General features: G+C 36.8%; 2 protein-coding genes across 4 annotated transcripts; one reads left to right on the top strand and one right to left on the bottom strand.

Annotated features, from left to right (window-relative positions):
* The first annotated feature begins 42 nt into the window (after positions 1–42).
* On the top strand, positions 43–9,296 carry LOC127976089 (protein Jade-1-like). 3 transcript variants are annotated; one of them, XM_052580216.1, is made up of 11 exons: positions 43–204; positions 2,473–2,557; positions 3,131–3,195; positions 3,309–3,466; positions 3,548–3,732; positions 3,821–4,032; positions 4,112–4,279; positions 4,686–4,802; positions 5,446–5,979; positions 7,041–7,158; positions 7,255–9,296. In XM_052580216.1, exons 2-11 carry the CDS (start codon positions 2,506–2,508, stop codon positions 8,148–8,150), a joined length of 2,505 nt encoding a protein of 834 aa, XP_052436176.1. In that variant the 5' UTR covers positions 43–204; positions 2,473–2,505; the 3' UTR covers positions 8,151–9,296. The 3 variants fall into 3 exon arrangements, with proteins under 3 accessions (XP_052436176.1, XP_052436177.1, XP_052436178.1); XM_052580217.1 differs by having other exon boundaries at positions 49–208; XM_052580218.1 differs by lacking the exon at positions 43–204 and adding an exon at positions 643–660.
* A 597-nt stretch (positions 9,297–9,893) lies between these two features.
* Positions 9,894–16,499, bottom strand: ncmap (non-compact myelin associated protein). The gene is made up of 4 exons (XM_052580223.1): positions 16,169–16,499; positions 12,089–12,195; positions 11,462–11,546; positions 9,894–10,658 (listed from the first exon to the last, which is right to left on the bottom strand). The coding sequence occupies exons 2-4, from the start codon at positions 12,180–12,182 to the stop codon at positions 10,382–10,384; spliced, it is 456 nt and encodes a 151-aa protein (XP_052436183.1). The 5' UTR covers positions 12,183–12,195; positions 16,169–16,499; the 3' UTR covers positions 9,894–10,381.
* Positions 16,500–19,632: the final 3,133 nt, after the last annotated feature.

Genomic DNA, 19,632 nt, shown 5'->3' with positions numbered 1-19,632 from the left:
GGAGTCCTGACGCTAATCCTATGGTGTCTTGCGTGGGAACTAGCGCCATCTGCAGGCGGACGCGGGATATAGCAGCGCATACGTAACCTGCATGTGTTTGTGTGTGTGGGGTGGAGGAGAGGAGAGGAGAGGACTGGACTGGACTCAAACTCTGAGCAAGCGTCACATAGGAACGCCAGCGCAGGAGCAGCAAGACCTTTTAACGTAGGTACACTACATGTTCTTGCTGTGTTGTAGCACACATGTTTGACAGGCACAGGGACGTACAAGTGTTTTCCAGGATTTCCGCGAGCTCTTCATGCAGATGGTCCGGTGCCAATGTAACACGTCATTAAAATGGCGCCAAAAGATTAAGTTGAGTAGCAGCAGACGCTGCTCTAAATATATGTTTACATGCATTTGGCCTCTGTAATAATTTATTTAAGCTCATGGTGTGGTTTGGTTTGTAATTTGGTAGTTTCTTTCAGTCACGTAGCTGTTGGCCGTGCGCGTGCGCGCGCTTGTGTCCAAGCGTCATTTCGCAAGTTAGGCGCGCGCGTCCTGGCCTGATTGTGCAGCTTACTGTATTTAACCTAAAAGTTGTAGTGTTGAACCAGCAAACAGCATCAAATGCATGCCCGTGTTTTGCAGTTTTATATGAATTTCGGTTATGTTTCAGAGGTTTGTTAGAATATTTTTCCGATGTTGGTCCGGATTCAACTCTGCCATGATGTTGGGAAAAAACATTGGAAAATATTAAACTTTTATTTGGGTTTTGCGTTAGAAGTTAAATCTGCAAAATGTATGTAACGTTATATGTGCGATAAAAAAAAATAGTTTTCTGATCGACGAATGTAGTGACATACTTCTTGGTACTATAAGTTGTAGTTTAAATATAAGAAAGTGCAGCAGAGTTTTTGTATTTAAAAAAAAAACTAGGAAATTAATTTGGATTCAGTGGGGAAAATAATAATAATATTTGTGTTTTCAATTTCTAAGAGGCATTGAAATGGACAGCTATGTAACGTCAAGGGGCGTGGTCTGTCAGTAGCGTCACACACTGCGCGAGCTGCTGTTTACTCAGCCCACAACTATTTCATATGGAATAACAAGGACATATTATTTAAAAACAAATATTTATTCTATCATACTTGGTTTGAGGAAGTTATTCTGTTTTTAGCGAGACAGTTTGTTAATTCACGTGGGTACTTGTTGCCATGGGAAATTCCAATAAGCAGTTAATCCAAGAAAACTTGCTATTGTTTTTGACGCAATTCCAAGGAGTGTGATGTTACTTTTAAACAATATCTATATCTCAGAAGAAATCAGCATGGTTAATCCTTTCATTGAAAATGTTGATGTTTTAAAACAACAATGTAGCAATAAGATTATAAGGAATGCTGTTTGTTCTGTGTCCTTACCTGCAGCAAGATTTGTTTTGGTCTTCTTTATTTGGTCATATCTCTTGGGTTAAAGCATGGTAACTTCCAAATATGTTTTGTGTCTGAAACAAAATTGAGGAAGTGTCCTGCAAAATATTTCATAGAATTTATCCTGCTAACCCGAGCATGTTTTGGAAAGATTTAAGCTTAATATTTCGTATACCTGTGAATTTTGTGGTCAAGAAAAAGAAACTATTTTGCATCTTTATTTCATTGTATTTACTCAAGATTATTTTGGAATTCTATATTAACATAAAAATCGAGTGTATGATAGAAATTGGGTTTTTTTATTTATTTATCAGAAAACAAACATTTGAATTGTAAAAAAACAAACGCATAATACATTTGTTTATTTTTTTTAGGAAAAGTCAATTTACATAAAAAGAAGTGGGCTCAATGTTAACCAAATTTTGCACATTTTATAAATGACCTTAAAATATATAAGTCTCTTGAAAAAAAAATCCCTCTTTCTTTTTTTCTCTGGCAGCTAATGTTAATTTGATCATGTGAATGTTTAATACTTCATGTTCTTGTGGCATTTAATTAATAAAGTATTATAAAAAAAGAGCTGCTGTTTACATAGGGTGATGGATGCTGTGTTTTAGGCAGAATTATTGGTTTGTTTTATTTTATTCTAATGCAGTTGAAATTAGCAGATAGTTGTAAGATTTTGAAGTTGTGTCTTTAAATGTATCTTTACCTTATGATTTTCGTTAAACTTATTAAGTTTGGTAGATCTTAACAGTTAAAACTGTAAAGTGCATTATACAAGGATTGTTTATTCATAAGTTTTATGACTTTTCAGGCATGTGAGCATTGCTCAGAAATGTGAAAGTTTGCTTTTTTGCAACACGATGGATTGGATGGTTTAATCAAATTTAATCAAATCAAATTTTAATTGAGTATAATTTAATTGAAAATTAATTGTATATACACATGACATATATTTAGTATCTAGAGGAAAATAACCTACTTATAAGCGCTCTCAGTAGTCATCTCTGCAGGATCGGTTTTCAGGAATGTTCTGTTAATGTTTGATCAACCTCTGCAGATTTCTGCTTCACTTGAAGGCCACGGTTAACTGATGATGAAGCGAAGCCGTGTCCCGAGCACCAGTGAGGACTCAGATAATGGAAGTAAGTAGACAGACACTTTTATTTTCTAGTACCAACTTGCTTCGAGTCATCTATATTAATGAACCTTCTGGTAATACTGAAGTTGCATATTACTAAAGTTACCATGAAATGAAAATGGATAATTATTAAATGCAATGTAATTGTAAATTATCCATCCACATCATTTTATTTTTATTTCATTCATGTTCTCTTGTCATCTTTCATCAAAAACCTCCTCTCCTTCTTAATATAATCTGACGCTGTGTGCCGAGATGGGACAACAATCTGTCACTCGTATGAGTTCACAGTAATTTTAAAACTTTTTATTTATTTATTTATCTTTTCATTTTAGATGCCGTTTCACTCAATGCAGTACAGGAGAAAAGGCGCTCACAATTCCCATTATGCTGCTTTTAATATTCAGCTCTTTATTTATAGGAGCAAAACAAGCCCTCTCCTTATGCGCATCTAATACCAGCCTTTTTTTTTTTTTCAAGCTAATATGACTAATGTTGCTGCTAAAACACAAGTTATCCCTCTTTCTCAGAATCTTCAGCACAAGCCATTACATGCATGTTTTTCTGTCTCTTTGAGGTAACTCCACTTCCTGGTCTCAGCACTCCAAGCACAGGAAACAGAATGGAAAAAGACCCTCAGAGGTACACAGAACTGCCATGCACTCAATATGGCCTCACATACGACCTCAACAGACAGAGATGAGAATGTTTGTATTTTCATGCATATTCTGATATCACATTCCCATCTCCTCCAGGTGTTCAGGACAGACCTGATCACTGCTATGAAGCTGCATGATTCATACCAGCTGAATCCAGAGGATTATTATGAGCTAGCCGATCCTTGGCGGCAGGAGTGGGAGAAAGGGGTTCAAGTTCCTGTTAGTCCCGACACCATTCCGGAGTGTACTGTGCGGTATGAGGCTTTTTTTACCTGTCAAACTATTCTTATTTAATGGTTGCACTTGATTTATTCCTGTTTGAATTTTTCCTGCAGCACTGTAGCTGAGAAATGCCCCGCTCCTCTGTTCATCAAACCGAAGAAGCTGATTCGCTCATCTGAGTCATCGATGCTGGGGTACGTGGGTATTCAGACGCTGGCGGATGGCATGTGTCGTTATGATCTGAATGAGGAGGACGTCGTTTGGCTGCAGATCGCTAACGAGGAGTTCAGCAAGATGGGTGAGTCTGGAGTTTTGATTTGACCCATTATGCACTCTTTCACACTGTTGAAACAAATGTCATGTGATGCAAACTGATTTGCTTGTAGGCATGCAACCCCTGGATGAGCTGACGATGGAGCGGGTCATGGAGGAGTTTGAGCGCCGTTGTTATGACAACATGAGCCACGCTATGGAAACGGAGGAGGGGCTTGGCATCGAGTACGATGAGGACGTGGTGTGTGACGTCTGTCAGTCCCCTGATGGCGAGGACGGCAATGAAATGGTGTTCTGTGACAAGTGCAACATCTGTGTGCATCAGGTGTGTGTGTGTGTGTTTGTGAGTGTCTGAATGCATGTGTGAGCACATGTGAATTATATAACAATGTACCTCCCCACAGGCGTGTTACGGTATACTGAAGGTTCCTGAGGGCAGCTGGCTTTGTCGAACCTGTGCGCTGGGCATCTTTCCCAAATGCCACCTGTGTCCTAAAAAAGGCGGGGCTATGAAACCCACTCGAAGTGGCACCAAGTGGGTCCACGTCAGCTGTGCCCTCTGGATACCAGAAGTAAGGATGCGTGCACAAACTGAGACTTATAAAGTGATTTTGTTTTGTGCTATCAAACGATTAATCAGATCCAGAATACAAGTTTTTTTTTTTACATTATATATGTATGTGTGCTGTGTATATTTATTATGAATATGTAAATACACACATTCAGTATATATATATATATATATATATATATATATATATATATATATATTTAATATATAAACATAACATATTTTTCTTAAATTTGTACATGTATGTTTTTGTATTTATATATATATATATATATATATATATATATATATATATATATATATATATATATAAACAAAAACCTGTATTTTGGATGCGATTAATCACTTGACCGCACTAATTTTGTTAAGAGCGGTGTGTAATCTTTGTTTGTGCTCTTTATCTCTAGGTAAGCATTGGTAACCCTGAGAAGATGGAGCCTATCACTAATGTGTCTCATATACCCAGCAACAGATGGGCTCTAATATGCTGCTTGTGTAAAGAGAAGACAGGAGCTTGTATTCAGGTACACAGCGCTGATGTTTATCATCGTTTTATTATACTATTCATACAGATATTTAAAATCTTCCAGAGGGTCCAAAGTGCATATTAAACCTTAACATTTCCTCTCAATTTAAGCTCTGGAGAATAAAATAATATTATTTGATGGCATTAGTAATTTAAAATGCTTGGTTTATTTTCTCTTAATGAAAAAATTACACACACAAAATGAAGAGTATTTTTAAAAAACTTTTATTTATTCAGTTTTTTTATTATTAATATAGTTCATATTTAGAATTTACTTATATTTTTATTTATATCTGTAATGTTATTTTAAGTTTTAATATTTTAATATTGTTAATTAGTGTTTTTTTTCTTGTTGAGCTTTGATTTACTCTTATTGCATTTTTAGTTTTAGTCATTTTAGTACTTATTTTATTTCAGTTAGCTGCCAATTATACAGTATAATATTTATATTTTGTAGATTTGTATCGATTAGAAATAATAGTTTTTAGGTAACAATAGTAACATCATTCTTCAGTGGCTTCGATGACTGCATTTTTATTTTTCCATGCTACTTAAATGTAGAAATTTTTGATTTATTAATAATCCATTTTCCCCGTGTTCTGTGTTTAATCCTGAGATCCTGTATTTCTAAATCCCACTAGTGTTCTGCCAAAAGTTGCCGAGTGGCGTTCCACGTGACTTGCGGTCTTCAGTGTGGGCTGAAGATGAACACAATCCTCACAGAGGCGGATGAAGTCAAGTTTAAGTCTTTTTGTCCCAAACACTCAGGCATGGACTGGAATGAGGAAGAGGGAGATGATGACAGGCCAGTGAAGGTCCAGACCAGTGAAAAGAGAGGAAGAATTCGAGGAGTGGACACGTCATCCTCATCACAGCCCAGACTCGCACAAAACCCAGAAGAGACCAGACTCAGCGAGCGCAAACTTCGAGTCCAGCAGCTGGAGGACGAGTTCTATCGCTTCGTCGCCGCTGATGAAGTCGCAGAGCACCTGCAGTTGCCCCTGGAATCTGTGGACTTCCTGTTCCAATACTGGAAATTGAAAAGAAAGGTGAATTTTAACCAGCCTCTCATCATGCCGAAGAAAGAGGAAGAGGACAGCCTTGCCCGGCGGGAACAGGAAGTTCTTTTGCGGCGACTCCGTCTCTTCACGCATTTAAGACAGGATCTAGAGAGGGTAAGTTTTGCAAAGCCCTTCTGTAGCCATATTACCTCACATTACCAGATGAATCAATATAAGGGAAGACAGCGGCAGCCAATCACAGCTCAGAACTGTTAGATGCCAGGATCCCAACTCGGCCTTTTCTTCATGATTTCAAATGAACAATTAGTGATTTGCTCCTAGTTCAGTGTGTGTTTTTGTCGTGAAGTTTGAAAAAACAGAATCCAGTATCTGGATCCTGGGCCCTGGTTATTTTCAAGGTTTTAAATTAACATTTGTCATCATTTCTGTGTTGCTTTGTCATGCCACAGTCATTTCAACACCTGTATCTTTCCCATTAGACCATAAAATATGTTGCCAGGCCAACCCCAAATAGAAAATACACACAAACATTTTTCTTTCAAATAGTAGGCTATGAGTGAAGACGTCAGTAGTGAAAGAATCTGAATAATTATTTTGGTAATAAGATACCAGATGGAAATCTGGTGACAACTATCTGTGAATTCCAGCTAAAACAGTTTTAGATTGCTAACCTGAACTCTATTCTCACTGGAAAACAGAAACAATATTTAAACAGATTAGTTATTAAGCCTCTAGATTATTATGCGCTGTATTGCCACTGCTGATTTGAAAATTATTATTTATTAATGCTCTTGTGGTTTCTTTCAAACCTGTTCATCCTCGGTACACAAATTACGATATTTTTATAATTATATTATTATTCTTTTAAATTCCATGCAACCAAATCACACATTATTAGTTGTAAATTGTAAGGTACATTGTAAAAGTTATCTATGTGAAACCAAGAGTCGATCACTTTAAATGAACAGCCTTTATTTAGGCCTTTGTTCATATATTAACATTGTACCTGCATAGAGCAAATCAAATATGGTGAACGAAAGCTCAGTCATGCTTGCTTGTCATGCAAGAACACACCCCCATTGGTTCTTGCGTGCCAAAGATGAGAAAATATTAGGCGTATGTTGATTTTTGTTCTCAAAATTAATGAATGAGGTTGAGTAAATGACATTTATTTTTTTATTTAGTATGTCTCCCCTACATATATGTGTGTTCAGGTGCGTAATTTGACATACATGGTCAGCCGTCGGGAGAGAATTAAACGAAGCTTGTGCCGAGTGCAGGAGCAGATCTTTCATCACCACGTCAGGCTGCTCGAACAGGGACGCGTCGCTGGTTAGTATCACACAATCTGCATGCACTTGATGAATAAATGATCTGTCTAGTCTGTTTTTAGCTTTTTTTTTAACTGTTGCCTTCTCTTCTGGTCAGGTATATCTTCTACTAGACGTTTGGAGGAGGCTATGTTTTACTTTCGGACGGCACCTCCTGTACCTACATCCCCCCAGCCTCTGAAGGGTCACTGCGGCCTGAACAGTGCCCTGGGCACCGCTGTTCAAAATCATGAGAAAGGGAGCAACCCTTTTAGAGTCTCAAAGCATACTGAAGCAGACAAGCCTGCAAAGATGCCCCGACTGGAGAGCCTGGTCATGGACAGTGTGCCCAGTTCTGGGGTCATCGATTCAGGCTCTGGAGCTTGTAAGACTGCAGCATCAGCTACAGCGAAACGCTCGGAGGGCAGGCTGATGGGAGGTGAGCCTCATAGAAGAGATGAGGAAAGTGAGCGCCCCCTGGAGGACAGGAGGAGGAGGAGCAAGCTGTGGGAACTGAGACAGTCGAAGTCTATGGAGGACACGGTGAAGGACGAGACTGAGCATGACAACATGGACGACAGACTACTGCTGTCTCACAGCAGAACCACTGCTAGTTCTGTAGTCACTGCTTCGAACACATATAACGGATCACTGAGGAAGACGAACGCATGTCAACATCAGGGAAAAATAGTGCCGAATGGGCGGCATCTGAAAAACTGGGGCAGTTTCAGAATCCCTAAACGGAGTGAAAGAACGCCAAAGGGGAAAGATAGACCGGACGGAAATGACGTGGCGGACCAAAACTCTTCCTTAAAAACGTTTAATACAAGTCCCGCCTCCTCCCCACAAATTAGGACCCGGCTGCGGACAGGAAGTGAGAACCGAAGCCACGTGGAAGAGTCTGATCTTGGCCAATCAGAGCAGGGCAAGAGGTGTCACGCCCAAAGACTTCGCAGCCCGATGACTAGACGTTACGGTTCAGACGTGATCCAGCGTGGAGTTCTTGCGTCATGAAATATTGTATGTCTCATTTAATTTGCTCTTCAGTGAAAGGTGAACATGTTTATTTTTCTATTCTGTAATTCTCTGCTGTTGCTGAAATAATTTTTTTGAGTGTACGTTAAAAACATAACGCAGAGAGGTTTCAAAGACCAAACAATTGGCTATGAAACTTTAGATCAGGTGAGAATAACTGGCACAATTTTTGGATGTTATGAGCACTTACCAGCGTGAAACCAAGCCAGTACGGCCCAACTGTCTTAAGTCCCACAGAATTACTGCACTTAACTGAGCACTTAATAATATCTGACCACAAGTCGAACCAGTGTCCAAAACTTGATTTCTCAGTATTCTGCTAACTTCAAAGGCCATAATGTTGAGTGTATGTGACGTGTGCCATACTTGTTGTGGCACCATTTCCTTCTCAGGTGAAATCTGCTTCTATTTGTACTTAATTTATAGCGTTATGTCTATGTTTTTCTTTCAAACAAACTGAGTGTGTTTCAGGTCAATGCCTTATATGTACTCTCTTTGGTCTCGAAGTAATTCCTTTCCAGAAAAATACAGATAATAAAAAAAATCATTCTTTCACTTAACCATATTTTTCAGCAATAGATGGACTCTAGATCCAAGATGGACAATTTCACACTCGGTATGATGAAATACGATGTACGCCATTCTCAGCTCTTTTCAGGAAGGCTTTTAACAATCATTTACTTCAAGTATCCATTACTTTGAATTCTCTTTTGCACTTGATATTAAACAATAACACAAGACACTATCATAGGTGTAATAAAGACACTGTTGCATTGAAAGGACTGATCTTCTTGACATGGTTGCCTTGGAGTAGTACTCAAAGTATGTTTTCTTGCATCTTTTCTTTATAGCTGTAAATGTCTTTTCTCATACAAAATGTGAGTTGATCTACTCAAGAAAAAGTTGATCTCGTGCCTGAGTGTTTTTGTTGAGATGTTGCACTAGAACATTAGCCAGAGAGCTCAGTATAACTGCTCACCGAAAAAAAAAATGTTTCTACATGTTTATATAATCAAGCGCTGCTGTATTTTTCTTTTACTCTTATGCAATACTTTAGTTTTGTTGCAGATTGTGAATAAATTTTCTTGAGGTTACGTCTGGAGACGTTTTCTGCATTACTTTAAATACAGCTTCAGACTAACAATTGACAAATGATAGACGTTGGAACCTACAATTAAACCATGTTTGGAAATCAAATGACTTTCTTTGGTTGCCAAATTACAAAAGTAGTTTAGTTCCCATTTGATGGTCATTGTAGTGATTCTTATTATATATGTGCCAGTCAATGTGATTACAATGGACAATTCATGAATTGTGCTGAGTCAATCTTATCTTGACCTATATATTTTAGAATAATATTTATTAGAATAAAACTGTATATTTATGTTTAAAAAGAACAGTGGTTCCTGGTTTATTTGAAATCTGACTGATAAATGATCCATTATTCAGTGATGTAATCAGCTGCAAACTCTAATATTTCTGAAAGATCCACTAACCGCGTCTGATTAAACTGCAAACTCACAAGCAAGTTCAGTGAGAATGAAATCTTTTCAACTAACTCTTTAAAAAGAGCATTGTGGTTGTTTCACACAGGAAATGCCCAGCTCACAATGTAACATCTCAGAGTCTTTTCCCAACACAACAATAACATGTTAAGACTAGACAAGACTTCTAAAATCACTAGCAATGTCAAAGTCATAGGTTTGAGTCCCAGGGACTGTGTAAACAAAATCTATACTTTTAATGAATCAGCATCTGTCAAATGCATAAATGTAAAACATATACATTATATTATATTGTTTGAACATCTTTTATGACAGACCTTGCTATTACAGAGTGCACGTCATGGTTAAATTAACGGGCATCCTTATCATCTCTAACTGAATTCTGGCTCCCACCAATTCCATTTTTTAAGAAAAACAGTTTTCAGCTCAAGGTAGTATAATATGTTCTAACCTACATTTCATCACCAAATCCAGTGCTAAAAATAAAACTAGAATCATTCAAGTGATAGGACACTCGTCTGAAGCGTTCCTCTGGTTCTTCTATATCATATACAGGTTTTTCTAAAGTGGACTTTTATCAAAGTTCCATAAAATCCCAAACGGGCAGTGAATGTTCGGTTAATGGTGGGTGCTCAGATATGACCGGGCCTCTTCCACTGGTTCTCTGTTCATGTTAGTATCATCCAAGTGTCCGGATAATGTCTGCTATGTGTTATCTACTGATGGCATGTCATGTATCGTCACAATAGTTGAGCCGCTGTTGGTGCTGAAATGCTCCCCATTACTCAGATCCACGTTTCCCAGGTCGACGCGAGGAATGCGGTACCCGTTCTCTGAGGATGCATTAGACTGCGCAAAGCTTCCAGAGACTGAGTTTGCAACCACGTTGCTCATGGCCAGGTTTGTGTTGGTGGTAGTTGAGGACACCTTCTTTCGTGGTTTGTTGGAGCCTCCATTCAGCATCCTGTTCGCATGGGTCCTCCTGTAAGATAAATAAATGTAAAAATGGATTGATAAATAACAAAAAACAAAATTAAGTGGTATAATTATTCGATATTTAGTTGTTCATGCTCATCTCCTCAATGGAAGAAAAAAATTGCATTGCAAAGCAATAATAACACTGTTAAAATTAATTAGCAAATCTGGAAAATTAATATAGATTTTTAATACTGTACTTGGATTTTGATGCCTAATTGAAATTGTAGCTTTTAAAACAATATTGCTTTAGTGTTTTTTTATTTTATTTTATTCTTCAGACAAAAATAGTACATACTGACAAAAATATGTAGAACCTCAAATCTATTTTCACTACTAGTAAATTTCACAAAGAAATGACAAGAAACACTGAATTGCACATTAAATTTTTAGGTAGAATGACTAAAATATATGCCCCATATATATATGCCCCAATAATCTGTATTTACAATTTTGAAAAAATAATTATAATAATAATTTTTTACATTGTAAAAAATTATTAATATTGGTTTTAATACTGGTGCATCCTTTAAATGATAAACAACAGCTCAGTTCTTGTAATGAAACAGCTATGAAGTCCTTCAAAACATGTTCCTTTCAGCCCTGAGAACATTTTTAAGTGTTCTTGTCCACTAATAGATTTGGAGAATGTAGTGTGAGCCTGGTTGAAATGAATAGGTCTTTATCTATTTTTAGTCCTCATTACAAGGTCTGTCTAAAATTGTTCTGCTATTGTGAGGAGATAGACAAGGTATTCACCTCCTGGTATGTAACTCGTTCATTATGGTTCACATCAAAATGTTGCCATACCTGTTGTATGTCTTGAGGATAATCAGCAAAAATGTGAGAATGATGATTATACCAATGACGATTACAGCTATCATGGCTCCTGAGCCTGTGAACACAACAATATAGACAATGATTTATTAGACATATTATGGGTTGGAAAAACCACACATTCCCTGTTAATCATTCAGTGAAAACATAAACATGAGTAAAGCCAAAAGTGCAAGAAAAAAAATTCTGTGAGCACAATTCTATATGAAGAAAATCTAACATAGTAAAACGCATCAAAAAAGACAAATTTAAAGAAGTTAATATGATCACAAAACGTGGAAAACAATAGTAGAAGACGCCATACAAAATTGAATGTGAATTATTTCGAATATGCTGTAGAACAAGTTCCAGGAAGTAAGGTGAAGTAATGCTCATGTTTCCAGATTTCAGTGTGAGCTTGAGACTTGTCTACAAAGAACATATTGAAATGAGTTTTCCAAATCTGTCTGTCCTCCATGTCAGTTGTGAAAATGCATGGAGTACGACAGAAACAGAATCCAGTGGACATCAAGTGGACATCCAGTGTAGACAGAACGACTAATTAGTATGGGTTTTTGACGTGTGGTGTCTCAGTAAACTCAGTACAGATCTGTAACGTACTCTGCGTGAGGATTTGTTCTCTAGACTTGGTGATGACTGTGGTGCTCTGTGTGGTTGTGGACTGGGTCACGGCTGCTGTGACGGCTCTCTGCATCTTTAGATTTGTCCTGAAAAAACAAGGAAAAAAGTTGAAACATACAATACCACTTTGGTTTACAGTTTTGAACGGGATAGTTTACCCAAAAATGAACATTCTGTCATTAATTACTGACACTCATGCCGTTCCAAACCTGTAAGACCTGACCTTCGTTCATCTTCAGAACACAAATGAAGATATTTTTGATGAAATCCAAGAGTTTTCTGACTCTGCATAGACAGCAAGGGTGCCACCATGACCAAGTCTCAGAAACGTACTAAGAACATCGTTAAAATTCTGGAGAGTATCACATAAAATTACGGTCAGAGAGCTCTCGGATTTCATCAAAAATATCTTCATTTGTGTTCTGAAGATGAGCGAAGGACACAGGTTTGGAACGACATAATGTTTTCTTCCTTTTGTGCTGTGCCTTTAGCTCTAATGATTTTGAAAAAGCTGTTTGCTTTCAACAAAAATCAAGACGTTTTTTGGGGAATTTAACCACATTGAAACCAAGATTCGTTATGTTTACCGAACTACTAGAGAATTAGAGACACAATTGTGTATTGGAAATCTCAAAACATTTGCATTGTTTGATGGCTTTTGAGCTGTCCTGCTAATTCGAAATGTTTATCTGGCACCAATTTAAAGATTTATATTTCATGACAGGTCCCTATTTATGTACATTAGTCACTTGACAGAGTGATTATGTGTTTATGTCCATCTGTTAAAGATAGGCGGAGAAGAGTATATAATTCTCCCATATATCTGTCAGCAATAAATCTCACGCCCATCAACTTCCCTTTTTTAGTCATAATTTCAGCACAGTCAAAACACAGCACAGTCTTTCCAGCGTGTTTCTGGAAATGAATTAGAGGCATGGTTCAAACCAGAAGAAATTAGATTCACTTCAGGGTTTTGTACTCGGTGAACTCACTAATGTCCTGCACTACAGCAGCTCACCGCAGCCTCAAATTTATCCAGCTTCTCTTAGATTTAAATGACTGTGGAGTATCCTCGACGATACAATCAGAGCTGCTTCAAAACAAAATGGCATTGGCTATAAAAAGCTTAACCATCCAGCACACACATGAATCCATCCATTTCCCCCCGAATCACAACCAAATGCATTCATACGTGTAAGTCCTGCAGACTCTCTCCCTCCTACAGACTTTTAAGCACAGGTGAAGTCTATTCTTCACCTGCTGATTATATTCAAATAGACCGGCAACTACAAAACATGCAAAACCTTCAGTTCCATAACAGCTATTACACATTCTGACAGCGTGGGCTTCACAGCGAACCAGGTCTTCTCAGTCTCAATCAGCAAATCTGTGAAGAATATGTTTAGCGGTTGTCTAACTGTGATGGATTTTTGAGTGAAATACGACCAAAGATTTTGAGCTCATTTGCCTGGTCTGATTAAGGTTATGGAAAATGAGAGATTTATCGATATCAGGTGATATTTGAGATAGTTAATTGTTTGTGTGCATCTCCTCTACTTTTACAATTCGTTACGATCATTTTAGAGAGCATTATTATAATTATTTTTTGGCTTCAGTCAGAATTTGAATACTGGAAATTCTTAAGAAATTTTTTGTGCCTTACAATCCATGAGCATAATCCTTCTACATATTTATTACACGACATGTTATCAACAGATGTCCATCTGTTATTTATCACCTCAAGGAAGCGGAAGTAATCAGAATAATCTAGATCTGAAACAAGGATAGAAAACTTTACTTCTGAGACAAAATTTATACCATAATAATCTGCATTTATTTATACAGTTGCCAGGCTCATCCTTGTTATTTTCAGCACGACTTTGTAAAACAGCCTCTTCTGTTCCAGACAGGCCATAATGTCCGAGGTTGGCTCTTCTACGTATTTCTAACAGAAGCAATCAGCGCTGATGGAAAGAAAAATACAGCGTCTGTACCACCGAAGAACAGCAAATAGTTGTAAATTCTGTTGCCTGAGCTACATGGTGAACATCAGTATGGAGCTCAGTTTCACACCACCATAAAACAGACCATAATACACTCTGAGGTTTCAAGTGTCAGCCTGTGCCACTTGAGTTCATTTACAGCCATTTTAAACTCACAGATGAACAAAAGACCTGGGACAGAACAAGACAAACCATGAATCCTGCCAGAGCCACATTTCAGCTACATTGAACTCAACAGTTGAAATCTTGACTGAAAAAACATAATAATTAATAAATAAATAAATAAATAAAATATATAAATATAATATTTTTTTCATTATAATAAAATTAATTATTAATTAAAAATAAAGAAATACAATTAAAGCCACAGTGTGAAAAAAGCTTGTGTTAAGTATTGGTGTATAAAATGTAAAATAAAATAAATGCTAAAATATTTTGCTGAACTTATATTCATTAAAAAAGTGTGATGTTACAATCTCATTGCACACCATATTATAACATTAATAGCATATTAATAATAATAATAATAATAATAATAATAATAATAATAATAAAGTATTTAGGCTTCTGCATATATAAGTCTAAATATCTTTTCATGAAAGATCTCTAGAAAGCACTCATTGTGGTCGTTCACTCTTTCTCGATCTCTATCTTCCCTTGAAATAATTTTTAATCACTTGTTGCAAGCGAAATGAAGGTGTGGTCATAACTTTTTGGAAAACTTCTATTAAGTTTCCACTTCATCCGTTTCTAACAGTTGGCTTTTTAATTGTATATTTGTTCATTCTATCATTTTAAACAAGCTGTCATGATTGCTTCTGACTAAAACTTAACTACCCGTCCCTAATGTAATGTACATCCACCATTCTATTTTTAACTAAATTAGATAAACCGTAGGTCAAATTCATAAAAGTATTTGTGTCACTGTCGGTCGATTTGGTGAAGCAATCAATCAATCACACACACAATACAACATAAATGTGATCGATTTGGTTTAAGATCATGGGTAAATATTTAACCAGTAAAAAAACTGATTAGATCACAGGTGCGCTCACGAATGTCTTGCCTCCAGTGCACGTCACAGCTCTGACTACAGCCTTTCTATACACACCAGAACAGTCCTCAGTTCCCCTGACTCAAACAATGGCCCATTCAGCACTTTCCGTTACAGGTGTGTGTCTGTCTCAAGACAGATTTTTTAAACGTGTCTCCCACTCCTTACACACTTATTACACATATGAAAAAAACTTCAAAATACACCATCGAAACATTTCATCTAAATCTAAAAGAAATCAACCTGACTGTTTACAGGAACCTCCTGTATTGTTCCTGAATGCCAGAACACAATAAACATTGACTGCCCTGCCAGAGCTTTGTGTGCAATGTCAGTCTAAAATTACATCAAAAGCAAGTGAAAAGGAAAGTTAAAGTTATTCCGAATCTTTGAGGATGTACAAAACAGAACATCCTCTCGGGTCCTCTCAAAAAAGGGAAAAGCAATTCTGCGATAGTTCCTACCAGGAACTTATTAGTTCAGTATCTTCATCATATGATCAGACATTAGTCCGAAACAAAGGAAGTGGAAGGAAACTAACATCAAGGCTTGACATCAAATATTCTAAATCATGACATCACATAGTGCTTATTGTTTCTCACACTAAAATCTCAGGTGTTTCATGTGATAACTTCATTTAGAAAGTCATTTTTAAAGGTCTGATTGCATACAAATCTCACCTCAAGATCACTTTTTACAGTGTTTCTGACAAAAAACACAATCCGACCTACTGAGATGAGTTTGTTTACACTAGGTAAATAATTTTTTTACTGTGTGGTTTGCACCTGTTTGGCTGTACAACAGATACTGTGAGTTGAACAACAGTTACTTATTCAACTCGCTTTAAATATACACAGTCTGTCAATCTAAATATCTTTCCTACACACACCTGGAGGCATGCAGCCAGGGACCCTTAGGGGTCCTAAGATGATAGGTGACAAATCACACACCAAATTCAAGGTGCAAAGTGATAATGGGTAAGGTTTGGTTGCTTTGGCTTACCTGTATGATCAGTTCCCCGTTGTGGAGTTCTCTCTCCACAGTATCAATTCCTCCACTCCCCCTCCTTCAGTTGACTGAAGTGAGCATAGTCCACACGCTCCTTCCCTCACACACACACACGTTGACGCTAACAGAGCTGGGAATTAAAAACAAAATAGAAACCTGCCTGAGATGAGTCTGAACAGTTGAAACGACCGACTTCAGGCGCGATTATGAACTGAAGAAGTCGAAAGCGAGGGATGGTAGACACGACGTGCCATATCAGAGCTCTCTGGACTGAAAGCGGTAGCTGGTTTTTCAGGTCTGGCCTGGCCCCCAAGGCGTGCCACATTCACAACACAGTTCACACACTCCTCTCTCGGTCAGCACTCACCTTTAATTAAACACACACATACACATGCACTGCATTTCTCATTGACTTCCTATGTATAACAGAATGTAGAATAGTAGAAAATCATTACAAGATTAGCACACGTGCTGTACACATGCAAATCAAGGGCAACAGAGAGAGCTGATGTGGTTTACAGATGATGTCTTATCAGCCACATTTAAATATTTAATCAGATTCCCTTCAAATACATCCTTAACGCACTCAACTGCAAATAGATTTGAGCTGATACCAGAACATCAGAGTTGTTGTGATTTACTTGTTTGAATATCCTGTAAATTAACTTATTCGACCAATTAACTTAAAAAAAAAATGAAGTTATTAGACAAAATTGTATAGAGTCATTATTTAGCATTTTAATTGAAATATAATGTGCACGTATATTACTATAACAGCATAATTAAGATGAGTCATACATTGGTGTTTTCTGCAACTCTTTCTTTTCAAAAGCAGTTTCTTTCCGAAAAGGGTGTTTCATCCCTCCACCCTGACACACACACACACACCAAACACACACACACACACACACACACACACACACACCATCAATAAAAGAAAGGGGACATTTGTTGTTTTTGAGGGATTCCTTCCTCTAAGGGATCTCATGATAGAGTTTCACTCCTGGGTTTTCCAGTCGACCAGCCAGTGCAGTTTGCCTCAGCCGGAATCAAGTTACCTGTAAAGAGCAAAAGTGTTTTCTTTCCTTATTTCTTTCATTTTATATGTCTATTCATGTATTTGTTCTTGTGAGACAGCCACTTTCTGTTTTAGATATATTTGAAATTAAATAACAGGTATTACCAAACTTTCTCTATACTTTTTGAACATTTTGTAAGTTCATGGTCCCTGATATAGACTGTCCCAGTGGGAAATGTTGTGGTTCTTGTGCTTGGCAGTTTGCACACTTTTTTTTTATTTTTTTTAGATGGCATCATTATATAACAAGAACAAGTTTAAATGTCCTGCTCAGATTTCACAAACAACTGGAAGAGAGTTGAGACTTACAGAAGAAACTCTATTGTCCTTGGCCTCAATCTAGTTCAAACAAAACTGATCCATAATGACACACTCTGAACACCAAAGAGTTTTTTTTCATCATTTGGTTTGATTGATTGATTGGAGTTTTACAAAGCCATTGAATGGGCTGTTCCTCACTTTGCGAAATAAATAATCCAGAGGGGTTGTTCTGCCTCTTTGCAAAAATGTCAGTTTTTAAAGGATATTTTAACTTCTGCTTACTTGTTTAACATTTAAATCTACAGGTTTTCAAGACGCAATCTGTCGAGGTTAGTCGTCTCAAGATACAAACTAATTTGATACCACAGTTAGCCTCACGTCTAAGACAAATTTAAACAAAACACTTAATTTTTTTTGTGACATATTTGTCATATGTACTTACGTAATAAAGTGATATCCTATTTAATAATAGTAGGCCTGCTTGTTGTGCTTTATCGACGAACTGGCCAAAAATGTTTGCAATTAAAATCGTAGAAGTTGTTAAAAAATCGTAGGCTAAGTGTTGTTACTTCGTCTGGTGTGTGTGACTTTTGTTGGCTCGTTTCAGAGACTTTTGGCGATATATAGTTACACACTCTTATCTTACCGTTATTATTAATACAGCATTGTAAATTCTAGATATCTTTGTATAGCAAAAATATGCGGGGAACCTTTAGTTTGACGTCATGTTACTTCAATATACTCAGTAGCACCATTCTCACCCTAAAGCATGTTCAATAGACATACATGCTTAAAACAGTAATGAATAATTCAGTCTATTAACTTATTCGCTCTTCAAAGACTCTTGCATAGACTGTCTGCTTTACACGTACACAAGATAAGCGCTGAATTGAGGCTGTTTCCATTGGTCATCAGCAAACACATGGCGAGCGCAGGCACACATCCGGCACATCCGAAGATTACACTGTTTACATAGTTTCAGCTGCTTTCGTTTGTCCATATATCACACTGTGGCTAGCTTTTTTTCTCACTCAAAGAGAGACTGCAAAAACAAGTATTATACAGTGGCCCCAAGAGTTTGGTCTCCTAAAATGGCATGATTTCCATTGCAGTTAATATAACAAAATAAAAGTAGATAACAAAATTAATTAATGTGTTTAATTTATCAACATTTGTTGATATTGGATATATACAGCGTTACCTATTTGCTGATATCTGATGCTTATTTGAAAAAAAAATCTTTAGGAAAAGTATTTACTATCGAGTTTGTATATTATATTGTAAAATAGTAGACTATAGGCCTATAATTTACATATTTATTGGTTATATCACCTATAATGTATGTGCTCATTGTGTGCCTTTTATTTATTTATTGTTCAGTTTGATGTTTTGTTAGATTATATAATGACATTTATACATTTCTAGTGTGAATACAATTAAGTGATCAAATACTTTTTAGTGCCACTTAATGCAATATTTATAAATGAATAAGTCAATAAAATTATACCATATAAGTGATACGTGATCCAGTCTTCAGTATATTATTTTTAAGTTGTTATAAGCAAGATTTTCAGTATGCACATTGATTTGCATTGTGCAAGGGGAAAAACTTCAAAAGGTCAAATTCAGGCACTAGTACATCTTGTTCAAAGCTACTAGATGTGATTCACAAGCTCCTTATACAATCCCTCAAAGAATAATTCCCAACAGGACATGTGAGAGCCTGTATAATTAGTATCTTTGTAACAGTATTTGTATCCCAGGAGACTAGGTACACGCAGGTGAGAACAAAAATCAGGTGTGTCCTGTTCTCCCCTGGTAAGGTGGAGATGAACCTCCTTTTATTATCAGATAAAGAAAAACTGGATAGTGGAAAGTAGGCTAATTGTGTGACAGTTAAACTTTCCTTTGGTTTAAAAAAAAAGGCAAAAACAGACAATAAGCACAACTGAGATATTTATAAAGCTTTCCACAATCTGAATTTGATATTGTTTTTGCATTAATGAGGTAAAAAAAATATAAATAATAAATAATAATTAAAAAAAAATGTCAATTCAGAATTGAAGTTTTTGCCCATGCACGACCGATCCTTGAAACACAGATGAAAAGATGAAGAGGG

Source organism: Carassius gibelio, chromosome B17 (assembly GCF_023724105.1).
Source record: "Carassius gibelio isolate Cgi1373 ecotype wild population from Czech Republic chromosome B17, carGib1.2-hapl.c, whole genome shotgun sequence".
Lineage (NCBI taxonomy): Eukaryota > Metazoa > Chordata > Actinopteri > Cypriniformes > Cyprinidae > Carassius > Carassius gibelio.
Note: the sequence above shows the minus strand (reverse complement) of the source record. Positions and strands in the feature narration are given on the sequence as shown.

What these genes read in the sequence shown, in the direction of transcription:
- ncmap (XM_052580223.1), bottom strand. Translation starts at nt 12,182, where the DNA reads ATGCAGAGAGCCGTCACAGCAGCCGTGACCCAGTCCACAACCACACAG. An exon ending in AGAACAAATCCTCACGCAGA is followed by an intron (nt 11,547 to 12,088) that starts GTACGTTACAGA and finishes TTGTGTTCACAG; the next exon opens with GCTCAGGAGCCATGATAGCT. An exon ending in ATCCTCAAGACATACAACAG is followed by an intron (nt 10,659 to 11,461) that starts GTATGGCAACAT and finishes TTTATCTTACAG; the next exon opens with GAGGACCCATGCGAACAGGA.
- LOC127976089 (XM_052580216.1), top strand. Translation starts at nt 2,506, where the DNA reads ATGATGAAGCGAAGCCGTGTCCCGAGCACCAGTGAGGACTCAGATAAT. An exon ending in TGAGGACTCAGATAATGGAA is followed by an intron (nt 2,558 to 3,130) that starts GTAAGTAGACAG and finishes TGTCTCTTTGAG; the next exon opens with GTAACTCCACTTCCTGGTCT. An exon ending in CGAACAGGGACGCGTCGCTG is followed by an intron (nt 7,159 to 7,254) that starts GTTAGTATCACA and finishes TCTTCTGGTCAG; the next exon opens with GTATATCTTCTACTAGACGT.